At 47.9% G+C, this 19,255-nt stretch overlaps 1 protein-coding gene across 4 annotated transcripts in view; it reads left to right on the top strand.

Moving 5' to 3' along the window:
• The window catches only part of TMC5 (transmembrane channel like 5), a 60,172-nt gene that overhangs the window by 30,765 nt on the left and 10,152 nt on the right, over positions 1-19,255 (top strand). For all 4 annotated transcript variants that reach the window (XM_019666880.1, XM_019666881.1, XM_019666879.1 and 1 more), the window contains exons 6-17: positions 2,560-2,659; positions 3,763-3,850; positions 4,270-4,518; positions 6,626-6,777; positions 8,932-9,076; positions 10,006-10,161; positions 12,231-12,382; positions 12,789-12,867; positions 13,855-13,952; positions 15,292-15,387; positions 18,707-18,782; positions 18,974-19,107. In XM_019666880.1, coding sequence (XP_019522425.1) covers positions 2,560-2,659; positions 3,763-3,850; positions 4,270-4,518; positions 6,626-6,777; positions 8,932-9,076; positions 10,006-10,161; positions 12,231-12,382; positions 12,789-12,867; positions 13,855-13,952; positions 15,292-15,387; positions 18,707-18,782; positions 18,974-19,107 — 1,525 coding nt within the window. The remainder of the gene's footprint in view (positions 1-2,559; positions 2,660-3,762; positions 3,851-4,269; positions 4,519-6,625; positions 6,778-8,931; positions 9,077-10,005; positions 10,162-12,230; positions 12,383-12,788; positions 12,868-13,854; positions 13,953-15,291; positions 15,388-18,706; positions 18,783-18,973; positions 19,108-19,255) is intronic.

Raw genomic sequence — 19,255 nt, 5'->3', positions numbered from 1 at the left:
CTAAAAAGGAGTTGGCCTTGATCAAGCTCATTCCGTGGGTCTGGTGCCTCTGCCAAGCACTTCCTTTTTGTTATCCGTGGAGTTGAGTTTTATTTCCTCCCCACACTCCACGTCAGTGAGGCAGGCACACTTGTCATTTCCATTTGCTTAATGAGGAAACGGAGGTTCGGGGAAATTAAGCGATCTGGCAGATTTGGGGCCCAAGTGCAGGTTTGGCTGGGTCCCAAGCCTGACACCTTAACCACTGTCCTGTCCGCCTTTGGTCCAATTCCTCCCCACCCTGGAGTCGGCAACACAGGAGGCCTGTTAGTGCCAAGTCCGCCATGAAACCAGGCCTTCGCCCAGACCCCCCTGCCTCTGCTCCTGAGCCCAAATACCGTTTGGTTCTTCGGATGGTGTTTCTGTTTCAGCCCATAATACTCCAGGTGTAAAATCTAGCCTCTCTCAGTGATTTCTAAGAGGGGAAAAAAAAATCCATTTACAGCAAAGCATTGTGTGGGTGTAGCACCTTTAATGAAGAGTTGGGGTGTCTCCTGCCATGCTGCTGTTTTCCCAAATCTCTTTTTTTTTTCTGCCTCCCTCCTTCTCATTTCTTCCGCTCTGTCTGTCCCCCTTTCCCTCTCAGGAGAGAGCAAATTCCTTGTGTTCAGGCCAATGATTTGGTGGTGGCCCTTTTCTGGGGACCCTCCCTCTACCTCAACTACCGTATGTCATTAACATGAGGGGTCCTGGCTCAAGAGCTTGACCAGGGAGCCAGTTGTGACTCCAGCCAGGCCCCCTGCTGGCTTTGTCACTGGTATAAGATGGTGGCAGCAGTTCCAGGTGTCACATGAGGACACACAGCATCCAGAGGAAGAAGGATCTGACTTTTCCTTGTTTTCTGAGTTTTGCTCTTTTGAGAAGGAGGAAACCTTTGCCAAGAAGCTCTCCAGCAGGCCACCCCTCACAGGACATTGACCAACACTGTGTCACATGTCTGTGCCTGAATCAGTCACCTGCAAAGGGGCACAGGGCCATCGGGATTGGCTGGACTCGTTGGGATGTGTCCCCTCTGCCTGGAGAAGGGCCCCACCCTGCAGAAGCTCAGGGCCATGGGAGGGAGGCGTGCAGGTTTCTAAACAGAATTGGGATTCTATTAAAAAGGAGAGATGACTTTGGGGTCACTAATGATATCCACCATACTGCCCCAAAATGTAAATATGTGTTAGCAGGAGAAGAGTGGGTGTCACGTCCTGCGTGGCAAGGGCAAATGGGACACGAGAGGGGCGACGCAGATTGAATAAAGAGACAGAGACAGAAGTAAGATTTAAGAGCGAGACCAAGGGACTCAGCCTAAGAAAGACTGAGCCCTGAATCGGGTCAACGCATGGCTTTTATTGAGAATCTTCAAAGAAGCAAACTGCAGAACTGTGAATCATTAACCATGTATAGGTGGGTGCCTTAAGGCTTGTTCCCATTACCTGACCCCATTGTACTCCAACAAATGTTATGCCTTCATACATCACTGCACAGCCCCAGGACACTGTGTTACATGTCCTCCCAGGGGAGACAACCGATATCATTCCATCAGGTCTCAGTTTTCCGAGACGCCCCCCGAGAGAGCTTTACAGATATCATTCCATCCGGCCTCAGTTTTCCGAGACACTCTCTCGACTACAGGGTATGAAGCTAATGCAGAGGGGGTGGTCGTGGGATTGGCTGTAAGGCAACAAGTGGGGAGTTGTCCCAGGGGGGTGGGAGAACATGTGACAACAGTCAAGGGTTGTAAAGAAGGTGCTTGGGTCTGGAGTCCAGGGGGCACGAGAAAGTGATGCGAGCTGTTAAAGTTGGGGAGGAGAGAGGGGCTGACCAAACATACGGGGTCTTGTTGGCCTTGTTAAACGTTTTCTGTTTTGTTTTGTTTATTTGTCATGGGAAATGGAAAAGATTGACACTTGGAATTGCATGCAAAGCATCATTTGAAGTTTAACACAGACGCAGGCTGTCATCCCGTTTTTATTTGTGACCTTTGGGATCACATTCTTTTTTCCTTGTGCGCTTACAAAAACATGGCTCTAACTTCAGCACCATCTTTTTTTTTTTTTTTTTAAGATTTTTATTGGGGAATCGGGGGAAGGAGAACAGACAAGTTGCTGTCCTTTTGTTCTTCAGTCTAGTTGTGGAGGATGTTGCTTCACTGGCCCAAGTTGGCACCATCATTGCGCTCTTCCTGGGCGAGGCAGATCAGTCGTCGGCTTCTGGATGGCCACTCACGCTGGCTGCTGGCTACACACGGTAGCCCATGGCAACCCACTGCAGCAGGGGCTGCAGCCTACGCCGTCGCCGGCGACTCATGGCAGCCCAGCTCCAGGTGGAGCTGTTGTTCAGCATCTTAGCTGTGGAGGGCAGTGTCCCTGGCCCTCATATGTAGGATCCAAACCGGGACCCTCTGGCGTCCCAAGCCAGCTCTTAACCATCACGCCACTCGGCCAGCCCAGCACAATCTTTTAAAATGCTGTTATCCTGTGAAAGGAAGGAAGAAAGAAAAAAAAAATTAACTACGTTTATTTTCTTCCTCAGGACAAAAGTTAATTACATCTCTGATTTCCATGACATCTAGAGACAGAATTAAAGCCATCAGGAGTCAGCCGAGGGCCATGGAAGAGAAAAGGAACCTTAGGTATGGACTGAAAGCTTTTCTTCTATCCCAGGTTTCATGCAAACCTTATCTTCTACTTTCGCCCCATCTTAGAGAGACCCTAAATAAAGAAATGCTAGAGAAGAGACAGTCTTCCTACAGAAGTATTCTACATAATCTGTGTAGACGTTTCTACTACCCACTGGAGTGTGGGCTGTGCTTGGTGACCAGCTTCCAAAGAGTAGAGTGTGGTGGGGGGAGGGGAGGGCGGGGAGTAACTTTCCAGAGAAGACTTCCAGGTAAAACTACCTCAGCCAGGTGATCAAGGTTGACATCCCCAGAGGTTAGTCATGTGACAAGGACACAGCCCCTCTGTGGCAGTCTCCTAAAACCCATACCCACCAGGCTAACCAGAGAAAAACATCAGGCAAACCCCAATTGAGGGCCACTGTACGGAATACCCGACCAGCACTCCTCCGAACTGTCAAGGTCATCATAAATGAGGAACATGTGAGGAGCTGTCACAGACTGGAGACATGACAACTAACTGCAATGTGGGATAGATTCTGGAACAGAAAATTCCAGCCATCCACTCTCTTTGGGGCTTCGAGCTAACTGTTCCCTATGCACGGGACCGTCCGTTATCCATAAGACTAACCCCTCCTCTCTGCCAGTGAATAGAGTGAAATATCACTGTTTTTCAAATTGTGTTTTTTGTTTGTTTGTTTGTTTTAAGCTGAGCCATCCTGCCACCTGTTGGCAGCTCAGCAGCTGCTCAGCTGGGGCGAGGAATCGAACAGCTGTTGCTCAGAGCTCGAACTCTTGAGCAAGCTCTTAACCAACAGAGCCACTCGGCCGGCCCTTTCAAATTGTAACAGGGTTCCCACCCCAGCATTTCCTATCTCCCTTCCCTGTCTGTTTTCCCATTTCCTTTTCCATAACACAAACCACCTTTTAATATCCTATATTGTTTACCCATTTTGTTATTATGTTCCTTGTTTCTTTTCTTTCTCTTCCTGAGGCAGGGAAATTGGTCCCTTTCCACCCGGGACTGTGCTGGGCACGTCGTGACACTCAGTACACATTTTGGGAGTGAATATATGATAGCATTGATATTTCTCGCTTTCTTCTGCCACTCCCCACAGGAAAATAGTTGACAAAGAGAAAAGTAAGCAGTCCCGTCACATCCTTGAGTTCAACTGCTGCTCTCAGTGTCTGAACTCCATTTCATTGGTAAGTCAGCCTTTGCTGTACTCGGAAAAATGGGCACAACCAGAGGGTGAGAACAGGGCGGTAGAAAGTGGGGATGGAACGGGACCCATGGGGGGAGGAACCAAAATCCAGGGTGTTTCCCTGAAAGTCATAGAAATTGGGTCATTGTAGGTGTGGGGATACCAGATGGGCATTCGGAGGTCTGAGTTATCCTTACAGCTTATCCGCTGTGCGTGTCACCTTCAACTGCAAACCTGGGAAGGTAATAGTAGCACTCACTTTAGCTCGGATTAAATGAGATGACATTTGCAGACGTGCGTATGGAAGGGCCTGGCACATTGTAATGCTCCAGAACAGCGGCCGTTGTCGCAGTTGTGGGGCCTGTTGGGGACGTACTTGTTGAGGGAACGTCAAGCCTTGTGCTCTGTGCCCCAACCCAGGCCCACCGGAGATCCAAGAACAGCCTGTCGGAGCTGCTTAACTCCATCAGCCTCTGGCAGAAGACGCTCAAGGTCATTGGGGGCAAGTTCGGAACCAGCGTCCTGTCCTATTTCAACTTCCTGATGTGGCTTTTGAAGTTCAACATTTTCTCATTCATTGTGACCTTTGGCTTCATCATAATCCCTCAGTTAACCGTGGCCACAAGGAACACCCTTCAATTCACCGGACTGGAGTTTTTGACGGGGGCGGTAAGTTCTCCCTCCCCTCCACCTGCAGTTCACCACCCCAGAAACCTGGAGACATTCCTTGCTGGTCACCAATCCAGACCTCTTATTTTCCCTGGGAGTCAGCTGATGGGCAAGTGGGCGTGTAAATAATGTTTACCGTTTCCCCCCAAAGTCACATATACACAACATAGAATTTCTGTCTCCTGTGCTAACAGTTGGTGCTGCTCAGAATCCTCTTCTCTGCGCACATAGGGACACATATGTGCATATGCATGTCCATATGCATTCCTTTCTCTTTTTGTTTTTGTTCATATATACTGCCTACGGCTTGTTTTCTTCACCTCATATGTGGCGGATGTCTTGTGCTGGCGTTCATAGATCAGCCTTTTCTTTCTTCGTTATTTTTCGTTCTACAAAATACAATGCTTCTTTTGAAAAGTTCCTGTTACAGAAGCGAACAAACTAAGGGAAAGTCCATTTTACCCTTCTTCCCTTGTGTAACTCCCCAGTTCAGAGGGTATCTTTGTCCAGTGCTTTTCTTCTTTTACAAACATAGATACATAGGTAGGTAGGTAGGTAGGTAGGTAGGTAGGTAGATGAATGGATGGATGGATGGATAGATAGATAGACAGACAGATATTCTTTTAAAAAATAAAAAGAGGATAGGATACTACAAGTCTTGTTTTCAACATTTTTTGCTTCACTGTATGTCTTGACTATCTATATAGATCCGCATTATTCTACTTAATATCAACCATAACTTATTTTATTTATTTATTTATTATTTATTTATTTAGCTGAGCCATCCTGCCACCTGTTGACAGCTCCATGGCAGCTCAGCTCAGGTCGGGAATCGAACCGCTGTTGCTCAGAGCTCACACTATTGAGTGAGCTCTTAACCAACTGAGCCACTCGGCCGGCCCTCAACCATAACGTATTTGCCCAGCTCCTTACTGAGGCACATAGCCCTTTGTGAGTTCACCTTCTAGAACAGATTTCTGCTATTGATATTCTGTAGACCCAGGATTGACAAACTCCAGTCCGTGCGCCAACTCTGGCCAGACACCTGTGTTTGATCAGCCCGCAAACTAAGATGGGTTTCTACATTTTTAAATGCTTGAAAACCATCAAAAGAAGGATAGCACTGGGAGAAACATGAAAATTATGTGAAATTCAAATTTCAGCATCCATGAATAACATGCTTTTGGAACACGGCTGCCCTCATTTACTTGTGTGCATGTTTGTGCTGCTGTGCTGCTATGTCGGCAGAACTGAACCCTTCCTGTGACTGCCATATTGGCCTGCCAACCCAACATGATTTACTCTCTAGCTCTTTACACAAAGAGTCTGCTGATTCTTGCAGTGGGATGTTCAAAGTAAGACTCTTCCATTTGTCTTTTTTTTTTTCTGTTAAAAAGAATTTCCTTGGGATAGATGCATTGAAATGGAATTATTGTGTACATTTATTTTTTTCTCATTACTATATAGTTTTTGTGTATGTGTATATATGAAACATTTTATTATGAAAAATTTCAACCATACAGAAAAATAAAAAGTCATGTAATAAACACCCACCTATGGGCCGGCCGAGTGGCTCAGTTGGTTAAGAGCTCGCTCAAGAGTTTGAGCTCTGAGCAACAGCGGTTCGACTCCCGGCCCAAGCTGAGCAGCTGCTGAGCTGCCAACAGGTGGCAGGATGGCTCAGCTTAAAAAAAAATCTATAAACACCCACCTACACACTACATAGCTTTACTATTGTTCACATTTTGCCCTATTTGTCTTATCTTATTATTTTGGGAGGCATTTTACAATACGTTATAGACCTCAGGACATTGTGAATTTCTTCAACGTGCGCCCTGCTTTTGAGTCACGCTTTGCTTGGTTACTGGGTCCAGGGGTCCCTCTATTTTAAACTTACGTGAGTTTGGGATTCTTTTCCAACTCCGAGAGCCTAGTGATAAAATGTCCAGCTTCTCAGTGGCCTTGAGTGCCCCTTTCCTGGCCAACAAAACATCTAAATTGACTGGTCCAAGCTTCCTGTAGATAAAAGAAGTCAACTGTCCTGACCATAGTCATTCGTCATTTTCTCAAGAGACCCACCTGACCTAGGGCTTATTGTCCCTTCCAGGGTTATTTTAGCGACACGGTGATGTACTATGGCTTTTACACCAACTCCACAATCCAGCACGGGGAAGGTGCGGCCTCCTATAATATGCCACTCGCCTACCTCTTCACGATCGGAGGCTGTTTGGTCGTCTGCTTTTTCAGCTTGCTGTTCAGGTATGGAGGGTCTGCATTTCTGGATGCTAAGGTCTTTTTAAGTTTAGACAAAATTCAAGAGACTAGAAAATTACCCAGGAAACAGTTTCTCTGTAATCTACCTGATCATTCCTCATCCTGCAACAACAACAAAAAATATTAGTTCGGACAGAGGAGAGAGGTTTTTGTGTGCTTTTAAAGCAATTGGTCAGTCCAAACATACGAATGCAATGCCTCAAGGTGTCATATGGACAGAAAGACATGGATGGACAATTGTCAGTTGACAGTTGTCAAGGACGAGGAACAGATGTTCAACCTCTATATTAGTTTGTAGGTCTGCAGGATCAAAGTGCCACAGATGAGAGGCTGAAACAACAGGAATTTATTTTCTCACGTTCTGGAGACTAGAAATCCAGGATCAAGGTGTCGGCAGGACTAGTTTCTTCTGAGGCCTCTGTTCTTGACCCGTCTTCTCCCTGGGTCCTCAAATGGTTGTCCCTCTGTCCATGTCTGTGTCCTAATTTTCTCTTCTTATAAAGGACACAGGTCATATTGGATTAGGGCCCAACTTAATGACCTTATTTTAAATTAGACACCCTATCTGCAAACTCAATCATGTTCTTAGGTCCTGGGGGTTAGGACTTCAACATATGCATGAATTTTTAGGGGATACAATTCAGTCTATAACAACTTTACTGGCAGCACAATAATTCAAAGTAAAATGAGATTCTGTTTTGTCCTGTCAAACTAGGAGCTGCTTCCTAAGTTGCTGTTACTCAGTGGTGGAAATTTGGGGGAAGGTAGTGTCTAGTTTCTATTCAACATTTATTTATCCTGGGCCTGACTTCACTGAGTCATCCTGATATGTTCATGATAAGAACAGCTGCCATTATTAAGTGCTTACTGTTGTAAGCGCTGCATTGACTCTTGTGGTAGACCGAATAATACCCTCGACACCCCCCAAAAATGTCCCCATCCTCATCCTCAGAACCCATGAGTATGTTCCCTTACCTGGCAAAAAGGAATTTATAGATGTGATTAAATTAAGGATCTTAAAATGGGAAGGTTAACTTGTAGTATCCAGGTAGGACCAAGGTAATCCCAAGGATTCTTATAAGTGAGAAACAGGAGGGTGAGAGTCACAGAGAGAGTGGAACATGTGCCTCTGCTGGCTCTGAGGTTGGAAGGCGGGGTCGCCAGCCAAGCAATGCAGGCGGCCTCCAGACGCTGGAACAGGCCAGGAAACAGATTGTCCGCTAGAGCTGCCAGAAAGATCACAACGCTGCTGACACCTTGATTTTATTTTATTTTTTATTTTTATTTTACTTTTTAAAGATTTTATTGGGGAATTGGGGGAAGGAACAGCATTGGGGAATCAGGGGAGGGGAACAGACAAGTTGCTGTTGCTTTTGTTCTTCAGTCTAGTTGTGGAGGACGTTGCTTCACTGGCCCATGTTGGTATTATCATTGAGCTCTTCCCGGGTGAGGCAGCTCGGTCGCTGGCCATTGGACAGCCACTCATGCCGGCTACAGCCACTGACGCCGGCTGTCAGCCACTCACAGTAGCTCACAGCAGCCCACTGCAGCCCCACTGCAGACTTCGCCGTTGCCGGCAACTCATGGCAGCTCAGCTCCAGGTCGAGCTGTTGTTCACCATCTTAGCTGTAGAGGGTGCAGCGTCACTGGCCCTCTTGTGGGATCTGAACCGGGGCCCTGCTGCTCAGAGCTGGCGTCCCAAGGCAACTCTTAACCAACACGCCACTTGGCCAGCCCTGACACCTTAATTTTAGATCCATTCTGATTTCTGACCTCCAGTAAGAGAATACATTTGTGTTGTTTTAAGCCACTAAGTTTGGGGCCGTTGGTTACAGCAGCAATAAGAAACAAGTATACCTCTTGTAATACTGTGAGGTGGGTACTATTATTATCTCCATTATACTGATGTGGAAACTGAGGCTCAGGACAGAATGACAAGAACCCCCCTGCTGGCAATCCAGGATTGTTGTCAGGCCTGTCAGATCACCATTATGGCTGCGAGCACGCTATTCCAGAAGAACTCGGAGTTAATGTGTTGCTTTTCACATTGAAGGATAGGACTTTTCTTGGTTTTCATCCCTGCTCTCCTCAATGCTTGTCCGATTAACCCTTGGACATTTTGGTTTCTGCCCTCCTTAGCATGGCCAGGTATTTCCGAAACAACTTCATTAACCCTCAAGTTTACACCAGAGGGATCGCTAAACTTATTTTTTGCTGGGACTTCACCGTCACTCACGAAAAAGCTGTGAAGCTGAAACAGAAGAACCTGAGCACTGAGATAAGGGTAAGGCGAGTTTGCTTTTACAGCCTCTTCCTCGGCCAGTCTCCTTCCCTGCCTTAGTGTGTCTGTGACTTTTCTTAAAGTAATAATGAATTATTGGCCACTCATGAGATTGGAAAAAAACACACCAAAAACAAACAAACAAAAAAACACTACCCAAAAACCCAGAAAAAATACAATGCCCGGTGCTTGTGATGGTGTAGGGAAATGGACATTTTCATATGCCGTGGCTGGCTTTGTCATTAGTACAAGCTTACTGGAAGGCAGATTAGCAATTTATATCCACACGTTAACTGTAAATACTTCTTGACCTCATAGATCCAGGTTTAAATTTTTCTCCAGTGGTTTTCAACCCAGGTCATGATGCCGCTCAGGGAACATGTGGCCTCCAGTAAGAGAGGTCTGGAGACTTTTAAGGTTGTTACCAAATTGAGGAGGGGGTGTTCCTGGCATCCCGTGGGTCGATGGTAGCTAAGTATCCTGTAATACACAGGACAGCTGCCACAACAGAGGACTACCTGGCGCCAAATGTCCATGGTGCCAAGGCTGAGAAAACCCGGGTTGTAGAAAAATCTTATTTAAAAAAAGATCAAGCAGAATGTATATAACACAGAGAGGCCTTGTTATGAGGATTGCAGATGTTAAGTTCTTATTCTTCAAGAGACTGGCATGACCTCAGTCTACTGTCCTCAGTCCCAATCTGTTGGTCCTGTCTGTTCATCTAAGACAGAGAAGCCAGTTGGTGCAGTGATGGGGGTTCCTGCCCATTTGAGATTTTCCCGGGGGTCTCCCATAATCCGTGATCATCGTGGTCTGTCCCTCTCTCTTGCCTGTGGATTTGGGGTGTGTTTGTGTCTCCCTGGGGGGAGGGAGAGCCTTTGGTAACGGTGGGAAGGGGTCTGTGGGCCAATGTGACTTCCTCTTGTTTCTAGGAGAACCTGTCAGAAATCTGTCAGGAGAAGGTCAAGTTAACGCTCAATCAGCACCTGACCCGCTTTGCTGTCCACCTGGCAGCCTGGGTTGTCTCCACCGGAGTGGCCGTTGCCTGCTGTGTCGCTGTTTATTACCTGGCTGGGAACAACATAGAGGTAGGAGGACCAGGGACCGGAGCACAGAGAGCCAGGGACGGGGTGCTGGAGGGGAGGGTGGAGTAGAACTCGCTACTCAGACCGAGGTCGTGGCCGGCAGCATTGCCATCAGCTGGAAACGTGTGAAAAAATGCAGAACTCAGGTCCCTCCCTTGGTCCATGGACTCAGAAACTGCATCTTAACAACGTCCCCAGGTGACGTGTGTGCACCACTTAGAGTGACAGGCTCTGGGCTGGTGGGGAGATGGGACCTTGGATTGCAGACCTGGGATCAAGCTCCGGGTTCTTCCTGTATTATTATAACTCTGATGCCTCTCACAGCTCCTGGCATTGTGTGATCTGATGGACTCTAGCAAGTGATGTAATCTTTCCAAGCCCCAGGTTCCTCACCTGTAAAATGGGAACCATCATACCTGGCCTTGTAGGTGTGTGGTCGTGGCCAAGAGAACAGTTATGTGGAGGGTCCACGTAGAGCCTGGTACTGTGGGTGAGAAAGGAATGTCAGTTAGGTTTTTTTTTTAATGATATGAATTCTGAGATTAGTTAGCTGGGTAGCAAAATACTGTTTTTCTGTAGGTGTCAGCTTTCTCCTCTGGAAAATGGGACTAATTATAGCAAGTTTGCTGACCTCTGGAATTGTGGTGCAGGTTGGTCTGATGATGTCATTTTCTTTAATGGCTTCCCATAACCCTTAACATCAAATCTACCCCCCACAGCAGGACTGGTAGATCTTTTATGATCTGACCCCTGCCCACGTCTTTAGCCTTGGCACCTCACAACCAACCATATTAAGGTGTGCCCTGAAAGAGGAGAAGGTGGGTCCTCAGGGGCCTGGCATTGTCTACGTAGGGTGGACGCTGTGACTGGGCAGCAGTAGGTAGAAAGACTCCTGAGCTGCTCCTTCACCCAGAAGGCTTTCTCCACGCCCACTTGACGTGAAGGAGGGCAGCAGAGGAGGAGAGGCAGTGGAAGTGGAGCCGTTCCCATTATTTGGACATCCAGTCCGTGCTAGCCAGGATCAGCCCTTTCTACAACCAATGGGTCACATTCACTGCCAACTACAAGTTCATGTGAATGGTGCCCCAGCCGTGTGTCAATTAGGGGCCAGACCTTGCCTTATGGGTCTCACTTGATCCTCGTATCGTCTCTGTGGGTTATGTGACAGTTTCCCCATTACCCAGACGGAGAACAAGAGGCTTAGAGGAGCTATGTATCTGTCCCCGGACCTTGCACTTTACAAATATAGGGAGGGGGACAGAATTTCCTAGGCCGACTCCAAAGATACTGCCAAAAATTCGAGGAGTGCTTTCAAAACCAGCTGGAGGTAGGTAGAGGCAGGGTCAGGCTTGGAGGTAAAAAAGGGGGATTGTGAGACGTCAGATAAATCCACTGGATTCCTTTACTCCATGGATGCTCGGGAGAAGCCAGTCCGGGCTCCACTCCAAGCCAGACAACAGGGTGTCGTGTCCACGTGAAGGAAGGCGTACCTCTCCCGACCCCATGCAGAAGTGCGGCCTGGGCTAGCAGAGGTTCCCCTGCCCCTAATTTAGCCCCCAAGGGCGGGCGCAGCCTGGTGACAATGAAGCAGGCCGTGCCGGAGCAGAGAGGAGAAGTTCCACAGGGGTGACACCCTTGTGCTGTAGCTTCCGTAGACTCAAGCTTTTGCGCCAGCAGCCGGGGAGCACGTTGGCATTGACCCAGACCTCTTGTAAGGAAACCAAGACCACAGCATGGCTGATTGAGCTCAGGCTCCTGAGTCAGATAGACCTGGGTTCAATCTGCCACTTGCTGGCTGGGTGACGCTGGGCGAGCATCGTCACCTCTCTGTGCCTCGGTTTGCATGTCAGTTAAATCTGTAAATACGCCTCTGCTGGGCTGCAGGGAGGGCAAATGCAGTCATGGGGTGATGCTTGGCAGAAGGTAAGCGACCAATAACTGCTATCTTAATTGCTAACCTCAGAGCAGCTACTTCCCAGGGCTTTCCCATTGTGAGGGCTCTTCTGAACCAGGCAAAAAGGGTCTGGTGCGCCGCCGTGGATATCTCAGTTCCCTCCCTCTGTCCCTTGCAGTTCCTGGCGAGCCACAGGGACCCCGGGGCAGTGCTGTTGCTGCCTTTCGTTGTGTCCTGCATCAACCTGGCCGTGCCACGCTTCTACTCCGCGTTCAGGCTGGTGGAGCGTTACGAGATGCCACGGCATGAAGTCGCTGTCCTTCTGGTCCGGTATGTGTGTCTGTCCCTCCCAGCGCCCACCCCCATTTTCACCACCGGAAATGGGCGGGGAGCTAGAAAGAGTTCTGCTCACCCTCCATGTCCATTGTGGATGGGCAGGAGGGCGTTGCTCGTGTTAACCATGCAGGGATGCAGTGACCATCTCAAATATGGCTGGTGGCCATTCCAGAGGGCAGGCTGAGTCCTGGCAGGCCTCATTGGCATGTAAATGCTCCAGTCTAGAAGTGACGCAATGTGACCTACATCACTTCTGCTCCCAGTTCATTTGCCAGGAGTAGCTAACTGGCCCCACTCATCCACAGGGGGGCGGGAATGTCCATGTTACTATGTGCCCAGGAGGAAGCATGGGCGAACAGCGCAGCAGGTAATGGTCGTTGGCTTCTCTTCTGTTATTTAGAAACATCTTTCTGAAAATATCAATCATTGGAATTCTTTGTTACTACTGGCTCAACATCGTGGCCCTGGCTGGTGAAAAGGTGAGATTTCCGTGCTGCTCTGCCTGAACTTTGTTTTCTTATGCTTTGATCACTAGGGAGGAGGAAGCGAGTTTCTCGTTTCTTGAGAGTGTCTGCTCATGATATTAAAGCAGATATCATGCTATTCTTCTATCCATCCATCTGTCCATCCTTCCTTCTTTCCATCCATCTATCCATCTATCCGTTCATCCATTCATCCATTCATCCATCCATCCATCCTGCCTTCCTTCCTTCCTTTCATCCATCCATCTATCCTTCCTTCCTTCCTTCCTTCCTTCCTTCCTTCCTTCCTTCCATCCATTCATCCATCCATTCATCCATTTATCCTTCCTTCCTTCCTTCCTTTCTTCCTTCCATCCATCCTTCCTTGCATCCGTCCATCCATCCATCCATCCTCGGGCTATGCACCTAAAACTTTTCTTCCCTTAGTCAGTCACATCTCTAAGCTCCCAGTCCATCGGCTCAGCACCAGCTTTCTACAGGGGCAACTGACCACCAGTTTCACAAACTGACTAATTCGAGCTTCCAGTGTGTACCAGCCTGCTAAACCTCTAGGGCACTTTCTCAATAGCAGTTACTGATGTTTCATAGGGTTAATAAGCAAAAAGAGTGGAGGCATTGTTCGCCGTTGATGCCTCCAGCTCTCCCAAAGAAACTGATCAGCCCAGGCTGAGAAATGGGATCCAGAGGGCATCGGAGAGAGGTGAAAGGAGTTAAAAGGAGAGAGAGTGAGAAGGGGGAAGTTTGGGTGCCTATGGGAGGGGCAGGCCTTAATGGCGGAAGACGAAGAGCAGTAAATCAATAAATGCGCTGAAAACAAATTTGGCCTAATGCTATATTTCTTCCGGGAGTGGGTCTGCTTTTCTGGGGACCCGAGGACTCCGTCCTCGTGAGTCATGTCCTCGTGAGTACAGGGGGCCAGGAACAGCTGGACGCTGAGTGGAGGAACAGCGCCTTCCCACAGCGGGACTCTTGTTTGTCTTCCAGTGTTGGGAAACCCTCATTGGCCAGGAAATCCACCGGCTCCTCCTGATGGATTTCGTGTTCTCGTTAGCTGATTCCTTCCTGGGGGAGTTCCTGAGGAGGTAAGTATTGGTGTGTCTTGAGGAAGTGGTACCTTGAGTTGTAAGCTGAGCCGCTGTCTTGACTGAGCCGGAAGTACGGGTCCCTCGCTCCTCTAAGTGCGCTTTGTTCTAAATCTGCCTGTTGTGTCCTTCAGGGTATTGTTTTTGTTTTTTTTCTAAATTAACTGAAACGTCACCTTGTTTCAGGTCCTGTTGTCAAAGTTCATTTTGTTCAGTTGGTCCTTTTCAACTTTCTCTTAAAAGAATGTTCTAGAATAAAACACAAAAACTAAGAGCCATTTGCGATCTTACCCGCCGTACATAATTTTAATATTCTAGTATATATTCCTCCACATTTTTCTATGCCCAGCCTGCTGTGTGTGTGTGTGTGTGTGTGTGTGTGTGTACTATATAATTTTCAAAGACAAAAATGGGGTCCCACTGCAAAATCATGTAGACTTTGCTCTTATTCATCTAATCGTTTTACCTTGGTACCTTTCCATGTCAGAATATACAGATTTATCTCATGATTCATTTAACTGTACTAATTTTGGTACAATTGTACAGTTAATGTCCTAACTTTCATTTTAGAACCCAGGTGTACAGAATTGAGGCAGTGGCATCATCGGCCCATTGATTTATGTATTTATTCATTTTTTAATGATAGATTGAGCATCTCACTCCTTATAGACATTTACACATTCCTGCAAGATGCCCTAGTGATGAGATGGCACGACACAATGCTGACTCTTTCCCCAGTGGGTAGGGGGAATGCCCAAATTCCTCACTTGGTCTCCCCAAACTCACTTTCAGTCCAACCTCTGTCTGGGATCTGGACAGAAAGATGAGAAGTTTTTTGGGTTTTCTTGACAGCAATTTTTATTGGCAACTCCTCTGTAGGAAGAAATAAAAGCGGTCTCAAGTTTCCTTAGAGTACACAGGGACTTTGGTTTCCTTGTAGATTTAGAAATAAGGAAACACCATTGATCCAATAGCAGTAATGAAACACTGAAAAAAAATGTACTTTGTCTAGGTTGGGAGGGGCTGAGTTTATGTGCTCATAAAAAAGAGGTTTACGAAGCCAAGAGTTGTATGTGGGATAATTTAAATGATAAGGTCACAAATGTTCTCTAGAATTTTTTTAAACCACGTTAGCCGTACCCCTTCATTTGAATGTATTGTGTTAATTCCGTTTTGCCTCAATTCCCTCAATTCTTTCTTCTAAAACATGCTTATACTTGGAACTTTTCAAAAATTGGTAAGGGGCCTTGGCAGTTTCTGCCACACTGGGTGGTTGTGGGGACTCTTTTTAAAGGAGGGAGTTGATGGTTTGGGTACTAAACGCCGTGTGTTTTCACAGAATCATTGGGACGAAGTTCATCACAAGCCTTGGCTTACCGGAGTTTGACATTGCCAGGAATGTTCTAGAGCTGATCTACGCACAGACTCTGGTGTGGTAAGTTGCGCGGCTCTGCCATGTGCCCAGTGGTTCCCACATGACTGTGAACTTGGCGTTTTGGTGGCGAGCCCCAGCATCCGTGGTGTTCAGAGCTGCATGGGCCATATCACCACCAGCCATGCACTTCTGTCCTTTTTCCTTGTGAGGACTTCTGACGAGAATAAGCGTGGGGCCGGGGTCCTGCCCGGAAGGCCCCCAGGCCGGATCCAGCCTGCAGGTGTCTTTGGCCCCTCCCACATGGCGCGTGTTCTAAACATTTGAATTAACCGCCAATATTTAAAAATCAGGAGATGTCACGTAAAATTTTAAAATTCTGGCTTCTCTCCGAAAAAAGGAAAGACCTAGACCATCTCCCATGGTGGTAACGGTTGGCTGGGCCTTGAGCTGGGCTGGCGTCTTCACTTTGCCACAGTCGCCGCCTTGAACTGTTTTCTCTGCACCATAGATTTGTCACTTCCTGTTGCCTTTATGCTGTGAGTCTCCTTAGGGCAGAAAAGTTTCACTTTGCAATCACGTCTCAGCAGAAGTTGGGAAATGAAGACAGGCAGAGAGAGCTGTTCATTTCCACCTGGCCTGCTTCCCTCACCGATGTCACACCTGGTGGGGCCTCTGTAGTCTTTGGGTTCTGCAGCCTGTTTGAGCAACTCTGTGTGTGCGTGCGTGCGTGCATGTGTGTGTATAATGTGCGTGTGTGCATGTGTGTGCAATGTGCGTGTGAGCATGTGTGTGCAACACATATGTGCATGACGCACGTGTGTGCAACATGTGTGTGCATGTGTGTGCAACGTGCATATGTGCAGTGCATGGGTGTGCATGTATGTGCAACAAGTGTGTATTTCGGGAATAGCCAGCTAGTCGCATCAAATTTTTGACAAGCTCACCTGGAAACCCAAACCAATAGCCAGTAACCATTTTTATCTATTTATTTTAACACGATATAATTAAGGCCAACATTCTGCGTGGTGGATGACATCCCCAGATTCCATCTGGTGGGGTTTTGGTAATGTGAAAGTAAGGGACTTGGAGTTGGCGAAACCTGGCTTCTGGGGCCGGCTCTGCTGCTCACGGAGGCCACTGTGCCTCTCTGAGCCTGTCTCCTCATCTGTAAAATGCACATAATACTGGCTGCCTTCAAATTGCGTTCAGGGTTAAGTCAGATGCTGTTTGAAAACTGTTTTGCCATCTCTAATAGGCCATACAACTGTAAAGGGTTTCCTTTTCCAGCGCTTTGAAGTTTCCCTGGGTGATTTGGCTATTGGCACGTATCTGCTGTCAATGAATTTAGTTTTAGAGGTAGCGAGAACCTTTTCTTTGTGTGGCTTAGGGGATGCACGTGCCCAGTGCCAGGTCACCGCCTAGTGGCTGGGTAGCTTACAGCAGCCTGTCAGCCGCATCATGTCAGCCAGTGGGATGCCTGGGGGTGAGCTACTCAGCTCTTTCTAAATAGCTTTCTAACCTGCTCAGAGGAGAGATCGTTGTACCCACGGCACAGGTGTAGGTGAGCATGAAATGAGAACCGTATGTACTAAGGCCCAGCGAGTACCTGACTCAGACATATTTTATGAGGGGGAAAAAGTCACCCTCTGAGACAGCCATTGTTACTCCTGGGCCTTTAAGGTGTTTGTTAACAGAGCATCACATTTCTTTTCCTTTTTCTGTTGCAATTATAGATTTAACCTCTGGGTTTTCGGGGAGTATTGTTTTTGGTGGTAAGCTTTACGAGAAGATAATATAATGACAGAAATGGGGTGATGTTAGGGCCGATGGTAAAGATGAGGTGTGTTTCTCAAATGAAGTGTTTCCCAAACTTCAGACATTTGTACCCCAGCCTGCCTACTTTTTAGCATATCTCCATAGCACCTGTACTCTTTTTAACCTAATATTATCTTTTATATTATTGGCCTTTTTTTTTAGCTTAAATACATTTTAATGGAATCTTTATTTTACAATTACAAATGGAAAACCGGTATTGTTTGATAGAAATTGCAAGGAACTTGAAACATAAAATCAATCCCATCTCAAGCAGTCATCAAATTCCAGCTAGAGGCTGCTGTCTGGAAAGGCTTCCAGTCTAAAGTCTGCTGCTGTCTTCACAAAAATGGGAGGTTGGCAAGGGTTAGGCGTTCAAGACATCCTGGCACCAAACTGAGCTCTTCCTGTGGGCTCTGAGGCACCCAGGAGAGTTGGAGATGGCGAGCCCTCTCACGTGTAGCTCAGCGCAGTTTAATGCCCGTCTGTGCAAGATCTCAGACCTAGAATGCCATGGAGGGAGAAGGGGACACATCCCACATTTGGGACACCTAGCTTAGGGCTTGCTGACGGCCCCCTCGTGGCTTAGTGGCTGTGTGGGTGGGGTTCTCTGTGCAGCCTCTTTTCCGGAGCTGGGAAGAGGGCAGCTGTGGATACTGGGCATGGTGGGGATTCGCCTGGTGTGCAGGGTTGGCGGCTGTCTCCCTGCTTAGCAGTTTATTAGGCTTCCATAATGAAGAACCACAGACTAGGCAGCTTAATCAACACGACTATATTTCCTCACAGTTCTGGAGGCCAGAAGTTCAAGATCAAAGTGCGGGCAGAGTTCGTTTTTCTCTCCTTAGCTCGCAGACAGCCATCTTCTCCCTGTGTCCTCACGTGGTCTTCCCTCTGTGTGTCTGGGTCCTGATCTCTTCTTCTTTTTTTATTAAAGATTTTTATTGGGGAATTGGGGAAAGGGGAACAGACAAGTTGCTGTTGTTTTTGTTCTTCAGTCTAGTTGTAGAGGACATTGCTTCACTGGCCCAAGTTGGCACCATCATTGCGCTCTTGCCGGGCGAGGCAGATCAGTCGCCAGCTTCTGGACAGCCGCTCATGGCGGCTGCTGGCTGCTCACGCTGGCTGCTGGCTACACACGGTAGCCCATGGCAACCCACTGCCACAGGGTCTGCAGCCTACACCGTCGCCTCACAGCAGCCCAGCTCCAGGTTGAGCTGTTGTTCAGCATCTTAGCTGTGGAAGGCAGTGTCACTGGCCCTCATATGTGGGATCCGAACCGGGTCCCTCTTGTGTCCCAAGCGAGTTCTTAACCATCGCGCCACTCGGCCGGCCCCTCTTCTTCTTTTAAGAGGATTGGATTAGGGCCTCATTTTACCTTACTCACCTCGGTAAAGGCCCTGTCTCCAAATACAGTCACATTCTGAGGTCCCGGGGGTTAGGACTTCAGCATATGGGTTTGGGAGGCACCTGACATAGCCCATGACACCCGCTTTGCCTTCCCTTCACACCCCATATCTGCACCCCCCTCCCTGTGTCCCCTCTGACACTTCCCCTCTCTCCTTCATAGGATTGGAACCTTCTTCTGCCCTCTGTTGCCTTTTATCCAAATGATTACTCTTTTCATCATGTTTTACGTCAAAAATGTGAGTCAGTCCAAAGTTGGAACCAATCAGCTTTGCTCAGTGACATGTGACCAGGTGGTGGTTGGAATTCGGGATGGGGGGCGGGGAGGGGGCGGGAAGGGTATCAGGAGGCTGGTTCTGGCTGGGCTCTCTCTGGCCTGCTCCTCTGGCCACAGATCATGGATGGCAGTTGGCTGCTTCTCTCTCTTCAGATCAGCCTGAGGATGAACTTCCAGCCTCCGAGCAAAGTCTGGCGGGCCTCCCAGATGATGACTTGCTTCATCTTCTTGCTCTTTTTCCCGTCCTTCACCGGGGTCCTCTGTACCCTGGCCATCACCATCTGGAGGTAGGAGATGGCGGCCTTTGGTGGAGGTCGTAGAGGTGAGGGGAGGGGGACGGGGGGGAGTGTTGGAAAGTGTAGATTTCATTATTATTCAGGTATGATGACGCCCACAGATCAGGAGATGACTGCCATTGAAAAGATACTTTGTTAT

This window comes from Hipposideros armiger, unplaced genomic scaffold (assembly GCF_001890085.2).
Source record: "Hipposideros armiger isolate ML-2016 unplaced genomic scaffold, ASM189008v1 scaffold_480, whole genome shotgun sequence".
NCBI classification, from domain to species: Eukaryota; Metazoa; Chordata; class Mammalia; order Chiroptera; family Hipposideridae; genus Hipposideros; species Hipposideros armiger.
This window is presented reverse-complemented; position numbering and strand designations above follow the sequence as displayed.